Source organism: Seriola dumerili, unplaced genomic scaffold (genome assembly GCF_002260705.1).
Source record: "Seriola dumerili isolate Sdu_G_001 unplaced genomic scaffold, Sdu_1.0 BDQW01000331.1, whole genome shotgun sequence".
Lineage (NCBI taxonomy): Eukaryota > Metazoa > Chordata > Actinopteri > Carangiformes > Carangidae > Seriola > Seriola dumerili.
In genome coordinates this window covers 4,391,319-4,400,411 of record NW_019174586.1, presented here as the reverse complement: position 1 = coordinate 4,400,411, position 9,093 = coordinate 4,391,319, and the positions used below count along the sequence as shown (strand labels likewise).

The window sequence follows — 9,093 nt, the reverse complement described above, 5'->3', positions numbered from 1 at the left end:
TCCAGGCCCTTACGCTTGCCTGTGTGTCTGTGTGCGTCTTTACATATATTGTTGCATACATGTATTGGTCAAAAGTCGCCTTTTGTCTGTGTGTATGTCACTGTGTGAGAACATGCAAACACACATGCTTGTAAAGAAAGTAAGTTCCGCTGCTGAGCACTCTGGGAAATAGAGAGGTTTTTCTAACACAAACACACACAGACATGGACCCCACTGACGCACTAATGCGGGTGCAGAGGGGTTAAGACAACAGCCGAGTGAATGCCCAGCATGGACACGACAAAATAACCCTCAAAGCCCCGTCGACTCCAACTCTTAGAGCCCAAAGCACAGCATGAAAGACAGACACCAGGCTGTAGCTCGGATTTCACAGACTATTTCTGATCGAGCTGTTAGTGGGTAGACATGAGGAAAAAATGTCTTTGCTATAGACTGTATATACCTTGTTAGTTAAGAATAAATAATGCACATATAAAGCACACATACACATAGAATGAGTGTCAAACTTTTACATAAACACAATAAAGTTAATGTGAATGAAATTGCGAGCCTGTCTGTGACTGACTTTTAAATTACCTGAAATCACATGTTGTCACTTTTCAAGCCAAAGTTCAATAAAGCCAAGTTAAAATGCAACGCTAAAGATCATTATCAAGCCCAAATGTTTTACAAATAATTGCCTTTATTGACCATCTGATGCTCAAACGTCTTCAATAATTAGAAAAGAAAGTACAAAAAAATAAATAAATACAATGAAAATGGTTATGACAGAAGGAGTTTTTGTAGTCCAACTGAAATAAAGGGCGCATGTAAAAGAGAACAGCACCGTCTGACTCCTCATACTGAAAGATCTTCAGTTTATAATGTACAGTCACTGCCACTGCCTGTTCTTTCCAAACATGTTTCATAATATGCAATGTTGATGATAATACAGAGAGTGATGTACTGAATCTTAAAAGCATGAAATTACACAGGCGAGGATACACTGAAAACAAGTAAAGCGTCTTAATGGTTTTGTTTAAAAGGCAAAAACATTTTTTTAGGACTGTACACAAGAGATACGAGATTAAATAACTCATTAAAATCGAAATCTTTTTTCAGTGTAATAATGCACGATGCCAGTCAAGCCGAGTGGATCCAGGCTGTGTCTTCTTAATAAGAAGAGGCTTTACTGACATCTTAATTCTTGCCACCCACTGGAGGAGCGGAGGAGAAAATAACTTATCATGTAGTGCATTCCCATCATACACAATGCAAATTACACGCACTGGAAGGCCTCGGAAGGATAAAGGAGTTATAACTGCAGCATGTATTTACATAATGACAAAAGCACATCGGCCTCTGGGAGAGAAAGAAATAAAGACTCGAAAGAAGGAAGTAAACCTAATTAGTTTCCTTAAGTAAAAGTTAGGCTCTCTGTAAATATCAAAATTAGTCAAATTAAAAAAATCTCTCAGTATCTCATGGGTTTATAGATGTTGATAGATTACCCAGACATTACTTGAATGGTTTGCTATTACAGAGGCAACTTTATAATAAGTCCTTCATTAGCATTATTTTTTAAAATATATAAATTAATGAATCCTGTTTCATTTTTCCTGAGGATTAGGGTCACTTGTACTTGACAGCATGTGCTCTCATACTCTTGTGATACAGAACAATATTAAACAATTTGCATAACTTACATTATATGTAACATTTTTTCTCATTAGCTGATGTTTTTATCCAGATAACCTTAGAAAATGTAAGTGGACAAAGCTCCAGTGTCTTTTAAAAGGACATACTAAAGTCACAGGGATCAGACTGTTAATTGACTATGTCTGTGTCTAAGTAATTTCACTCTTGATTGGTGTAAGCCTCCTCACACATTCATTGTGATGACTTTGATCCCATGGGCGTTGATGTAGGTGAGGAGGACCTTCGCCCGCCTCTCGATCACATCAATCAGCTTGTCGATGCCCTGTCGCCCGCCCTGGCTCTCCCAGTACGTCTGGTCCAGGAACAGAGACTGGAGGAGTTTCTCCCTCAGCCTCCTGCTCCTCAGCACTGATACTGCCTGCTCTGGAAGCCTGGAAAGACACAGAGGTGAGAGAGAGTGAACTGAAGTTTTAGTTACAGACACATCTGAGAAGCAGAGGTGTCCTTGGCTGGGAGCAGAAGTAATCTGATTGGCTGTCACTTGATGAAGGTATATTGTCTTTTTTTTTTTTTTTAGAGGTGGTGTAACTCCAGCAAAATGAAACTTGCCAAAAATAGAGGCAGCTGAATATGAAATTTATATCAAATTTGTCTTTGCTGCAAGTTTATCTCGGCTGTTTCTTTGTAAACTCTGCAATACTGAGAAGGTAACTGTAACCTCAGAGACAAAAGCACAAAAAACAATAACAACACCATCATGAAAGAACAAGAAGGTGATAGTCAGAGATAACTTTCTATCTTCAAACTACAGTAAACATTTTATCCCTGTTGTAGCCCCCATGTGTAGGTGCACCACTATTCAGCAAACTAAACACACCTCCATGAAGGATTCAAGGTAGGAGCTGGTCTCAATAAAGTTTGTAGTGGAAACAAATATCAAACTTAAATAAATCACAAAATATTCAATGATTGTTGTTACAATCTGAAAAAAGATACTGTAACATGGCTTTTTTTCCTGCAATTTATACTCTTTTATGAAATATTGGATAATTTGACCTCTGTGGGCCCTGACTAGACATTACTCTTTTGTAAGCGGTCTCAAGCCAGAATGGTTGGGAACCGCTAACAATTTGTTAGCATTGTATTTGATAAACTTATATGATGTTCATGACAAATCTTAATCTGAAAGGTAACTATAGCTGTAAGATAAATGCAGTGAAGTGAAGAAGTATAAAGTAGCATAAGAAGAAAATACTCCAAAGTACAAGCAACTCAGACATACTGGAATAAATGTACTTAGTTACTCTCCACCCGTTAGCTAACTTGAAATCAGAAAAACAGTGGCTCTTTACACCGTTGAAATTACACTTTTGGTTTCCCCTGTTAAAACTTCAGCTTGAGTGAAATGAAAGGTTTCTCATCAGTACAGGTGGAGAATTACAACCTTTTAACAGCTTTCGAGTGGGTAAAAGCTCCGCTCAAGCGAATGAAATATCGTCACAGATTAATAAAGGAGACGAGTAGGCTACATCATGTGAAGCTGGGCAGCAGCTGGCTGCAGCCGTCGGGTTTGGAGTTGGTCCTTTTTGTTTTCTCTGAAGTATGAATGTCGGCGAGTGACGTAATTTCATCTAGAACAAAACAAATCTAAGTGGGTTGAAGCAATCTGTGTTGAAGTATGGCTGGTGCATGGTTATAAATGAACAAAACTAAAAGTGTTTATTGTTGCTTTGACTCAGAGATGCTGTTTTGTGGCTTGTCTGACAGAGTTTGAAATGGACGATATTACTGCCTGATGCGTGATCATATGGACTTTGAGGACAACTGGAGAAGAGCCATGAAGAAACTGTATTCACTGTATTGTAAGCTCAACCTTTCCAATTAACTGTGATGATTAACTGTATGACATACACATCTATTTGGAACGTGCCTGGGAAAAAAGTCAAATGTCAGTTAAATTAGCTTTGATAAAAGTCAGAGATAAAACCCTCTCAAACCTACAAAGAATCCAACGTAAGATCAAAAAAAAAGATCAGGTATTAATGACGCCCTGTGATCTCTAATGTCATCTGATAGCATCTAAATTTAGACTCACGTTGCCTTTTTATCTGATTGGAATACCAGAATAGAAGCTGCATTTTTGATGAGGATCACAGGGATCTATGTTTGGAGGAGATACAAGCGTCCGTGCCAAACCACAGCTTCTCTTCTGTCGCCACTGATTTATTGATCAAAAGATGGATGAAATGAAAGCAATGTCTCTGCAGCGTGGTTTGAAATTACATATCCACAGAGATCAGTGGGGAACAAACAGAAATAACACATTGTCAGGGTGCAACACTTGCCTGTCAGATTTATCCAAACTTTGTTGAACTGGAGCTAAATATTTCTTAAAATGTTTGTAACAGAAGGTTAAAGTAAGGGTTTAAACTGTGGTTTAAAAAGTCCAAAATGGGATTTGAAAAATTAAAAAATGACATTCTTATAATCTCTAATAGCTGCTTTGTACTTATGGTTGCAGGTTATTGTGTACAAATCTTTAAATCCTGAGTTTCTGAACAGGCCTGGCAGAGATTCAACACAAATTCAAATCCGCTTTTTCAGCTTTGCTTTCAACTGTGTTGCAGAGGAGGGAAAGACAAACTGAAACTTTGGAAAAAAACATCTGAAAACAACCCACCAGTCATTTGTGCTCCCTCCTCGCTGTGGACAGTTGTTACGCCAAAAAATTATTATTGATAAATGGTCCTGTGGTGGTCCTGACAACTCATTAATTATATTCTTAGTCTAAAAACACTTTAAGAATTGAATAACACTGTATCTGACACACTGAAATCATCAGTATCGATCGCATAATGTTTTTTTTTTTTCAGCCTTCAGTGTTGTGATCCAAACTCACTCCTTGATTCCCTCCAGCAGCCTGAAGTCCAAGTTGTCCTCATTGCGGTCGAAGAACCCCTTGTTGTTGGTGAAGACCAGGTGTCTGGGGTCGTGACCCCTGTGGATGATGTTTGCCAGTTGTATGTGGTCCTGGCTCCCACATTCGGCATGGAGGCCGAGTTCCACACATGCATCTTCCTGCCGGGGCCTGAACCCACAGCAGCTCTGATCCAGACGGTTGTGAATCTGAAAAAGAATGGTCACATTTCTTCAGAGCATTTTTGTAGTTGATGTTTTCTCTCGTTTGAGCTGTTTGATAACCCTGACAACCGAATGTTTTTTTTTAAATTTCCCTGAGGATGTTTATTCTGCAATAGATCGGACTGCTGATTGACATGATTGCACAGGGGACTTTCTTTACGCTGTCAGGCAGCAGCTCCTCTCAAATAACTCCTGCTTCCTCCACAAGGAATGGCAACTCCAAATCCCAACTATGGCTCTCATCGATTCATCTTTCTCAATATGCTAAACCACTGGATTGGTGGTGGTTTTAGATGGTGCTAACAAATAGGGGCAAGACATACCTCCAGGATACCTGTGAATCAAGCCAGCAATCCCTTAAGCATACCCCTCTGTAAGTCCTAATACCTTCAAAAAAAAAAAGAACCTCTAACAACTATAAACCCCCATTGTCATGGACTTCAATATTTATTCATCTCGGCTTATAAAAATGTACAGTTTCAAAATTTGACTTTAGCCCAGTAATTGTTGTTCTCACTTGAGGGTAAATTCAGGACAAGCAAATATCTATGATATGAATAGAAATGATTTGTCTGCGATTCAGTACCAGATAAACTAGTGTAACAACTTCACTATATTCAATTCACTTCTCTCTTTGATGAGATGTTTCATGTGCACTGTGGAATCCGTTTCTCTAAACTGCACAATAGGAATTTCATGTTATTTATTCATTAATTTCTTTATAAGGAACTTGAAATAAAGAACTAACAGGACTTGACTCTACAGTCTGTGCTGCTTCATGATCAGGGAATGAATTAAAGAGTTCTCAGGGGACGTGTCCTCAATGCCAAAATGTGATCCAGTGAGGCATCCCACACAGGAAACAAGGCATTTTTCCAGCCAAAGGACAAAACCTCTGAGGATATTTAACCTATTTTTTTCAGCAGTAACAGCTGTTGTGAGAATATTGCTGGTGTCAGACAAAAAGGGGTTTGCAAAAGTAATCTATGAGGCATTTTTGGAATTTAAAGAAGTCTGGGAAGGCTTTAACCGTGCAAAATCAAATACCCAAGAACGGAGAAGCTGCAGATGTATGTGTCTACATTCAGAGAAATGTGGAATTGATCAAATCACTGTGTTAGTCATTGTCATAGTAAGTTTTTCAAACAGCCTTTGTTACCTGTAACAAGAAGTCAAACAGAGCCAGCTTGCTCCACTCGTAGTGATGAATAGTGGAGCAGCCAGAGTCGGGCTTTGGGCTGATGTTTTTATGCCAACACCTTTGTTTCAGGGAGCTCTGGTAGTCCCCCCATGTTAACCTCACAGTGGCCCAGCCTGCAGCAAGGCCCTCTGGGTACAGCGATGCATCCCATGACACCACTGGACAGGGCTGACCATCTAAAGAGGAAGGACAGAGGGATTTACATGGTCAGGTTGGAACAACTGTTCAGTCTCATGCAGTTTTTAACCTATTTTTATCCAGGAAAAGCTTACTGAGCAATGCACGCACTTCATCAGTAGTGACCTCATTGGTATTTTTTCAGGGTATAACACAGGCCTGGAGGCTGCACAGTGTCTACCTTGTGTAAGACAGCACGGAGATGGAGAAAGATTTTTTGTTTCCCACAGTGTCAGAGAATTACAAATGCTTATCCGAGTGTTTCTTGCTACAACAACTCGTTATCCTCAGTGAGGGTCGGAGCTGGTAATGGAGTCATGTGTTTATTTCTGATTTCGCAATTTATCAAACAAATCAGCAAATGTTGTTATTGCAATGTTTTCTCTGAAACATGGTGGAATGAGCCGGGGCACCTAAGAGCACAGAGAACTGGACTACTACGTCTCAGTATGTCGATAAATATTTAATTTTACACAGCCTTCTTATCAAATCAAAGCAACAACATCAACAAATCAAACTCACAGACACATGATGGTGTGCTATCTTGAGGCGGAGTGGAAAAAGCTTTTTTATGCTTTGAGGACTAAAAACAGACATAGATGTTACTCATACATGGAATAATGGTGTTATAAGGAAGTGGACGAAGGCTCTCAGTCACCTTGAAAGAGCTCATGCTAGAGTGTGGTGCCATTCTCAAAGTTTTTGAAGACTATAAGTTTGAATGAATAAATTTGAATGTCCTGCATTTACTTCCCTGCGAATCATAATGCATTTTAATACACTTGGCTTTTGTAATCCAATCAGGCCTCCAGACAACTCTCCTGAGAAAAAGAGAAGTTCCTGTGCTCCCACAACCTTGAACAGGTCAGATATGTAAACGAAGACCCTCTCTTAGAGAGGACTTGTTTGCCAGTTTTGGCCTTGACAGGACAGGTCTGGTCTCAGACTGTTCTCCTAGGAACATATGCTGACTCATGGTTGTGACTGCAGACTACTGACAATCCTTTATCTAGAACAATGTGTGATGTGTAGCTCAAGAGTACAGGGTTGTGGCATTATCAGTGCCCATCTCTCCCACCACCAGACCACAACTTCAGAGTTCCCCATTCACCTGAAATTACATTTAAGTCATCCATTATAAAAAAGTTTGCACTGTGTGATTAGTTTGTAGGTTACAGATAATCACCAAGTCACTTCTTGTGCTGGAGTATTTACCTCCAAAACCACCTGATCTGTGACAAAGGTAAACAGATTCACCTAATCAGGATAGTATCCATGTTTTCAATAGCACTGATTACACTATTGTGACGTTAATACAATGTGTTTTGTTATTTGGATCCTGGGCAAATAAAAAGGAGTTCTACTCAGACTGAGGAAACCGTCCAATCAGGTTAGAGAATATCATTTATCATCCTCAGACGGAGACCCCCCCCCCAAACCCTCTCTCTCTCCTCCAACCCCACACCCTCCTTTTCTCGGTTCCTCGCTGGCACACAGTTGTGCTCAGTGTTTGTTATAATGACTCCGTGTTTGTAGTGAAATACACTCTGTAATGATCGAACTTGGTTTTAAAAGCACCCGAACTTTAATGCAGCTTGGGTCAGATAATCAGACTCACTGTTCGGGTGAGTGGTGACCTACCGTGGAAAAATCTGAATCTTCTACTGACAGCTGCTAATGTCCTGTTCAGCCCCAGCACCCTGTCCAAGTGGAAAGCAAAGACCTCAGTAGTGTCCACGGGACTGTTGATGACTCCACACTGCCCTGCGCACACATTGTTCGGTGTTGTGTGGTTTTGGCTGGTCGGTGAAACCCTCGTCTCGCCCTCAAATATCAGAAGTGATGGAGAGCCTCCGTGAGAAACTTCTCTGATGCGCAAAACTTTGGCATCCGCAAGAAAGCGCATGGCTTTCACGTCCTGTGGGCTGAACCATGGCGGTGCCCTTTGGCTGTAAATTCTGATAGAACTGATTTGAGAGTCTGCGGTTTCGCCTTTATGAGATTTCGGGATTATATCTAAAGATTTATAATCAACATCCCTGCTTTCTCTCCAGGAAGTCTTGGGTTCAAAGTTGGGCTTAATTTGGCCCGCGTACCGCTCCAAAGAGCCAAGTTTGTTCTGCGTAAAAGCTGAATTGGCTGTTTTATTCCTTCTCACTTTTCTCCTCAGTTTTGGTCTGATTGTGCCCCTAATGTTTGCAGGTTTCAGGCGCTTAAACTTGAGCGTTATGTAGACCACGTTGGACCGGGTCGGTACCACAAAGCTGGCACCGGTCTGCAAATCCGCTGAGTCTGGATGGACACCATTAGGCTCCAAATTATACAATCCACGGGTGTGTCGGTACTTGTCCTTAACAGTCCTTCTGTCCCAGTGCTGCTGCGAGTATCCAACATGTAAAACCACAAAAAGCAAATAGACTACACATACGGTCGCAATTAACAAACTCCTTTTTGAAAGAGGGCACCTCCGAAAGCTGCTCGTCAGTCTTAAAAAAGGGAAGCACAGCCCGTGAAAGCGATACTTCCCCATTAGAACTTATGTTATTACCATGGTTGAGTGTCTTTTTTTGCGTCAAACTCAAAGCAGGGAGGAGCGCACAACTTCCGAAAGTCATTTTTGGAAGGGAGGATTTGTGGCCACATAGAGACAAGTACGCAGTGGATGGAGGCGCTGGGAAACCACCCTCCAACACAAACATGAAGCAACTTCAGGTTTCTTGTTTCGTTTTTCAGATACAAACTGGACCTTTGATAAAAATGCATAATAAGCACTTATGGGACACCTTATGGGTGTGTTGTATAATCCAGCTCACTTGTTGCTCACATCAGCCTGCATGGTGTCACTGGAATTTATTGAAAATGTGTTATTTCCGTTTACACTGCTTGAAAACAAACAAACAAACAAAAAAAAAAACTAAAACAGTCTTACAAATGTT

General features: G+C 40.5%; 1 protein-coding gene across 1 annotated transcript; it reads right to left on the bottom strand.

Moving 5' to 3' along the window:
• Nucleotides 1–680: 680 nt before the first annotated feature.
• fam198b (family with sequence similarity 198 member B) lies at nt 681–8,687 on the bottom strand. The gene is made up of 4 exons (XM_022760192.1): nt 7,799–8,687; nt 5,939–6,156; nt 4,538–4,764; nt 681–2,069 (listed from the first exon to the last, which is right to left on the bottom strand). The coding sequence occupies exons 1-4, from the start codon at nt 8,685–8,687 to the stop codon at nt 1,862–1,864; spliced, it is 1,542 nt and encodes a 513-aa protein (XP_022615913.1). The 3' UTR covers nt 681–1,861.
• Nucleotides 8,688–9,093: the final 406 nt, after the last annotated feature.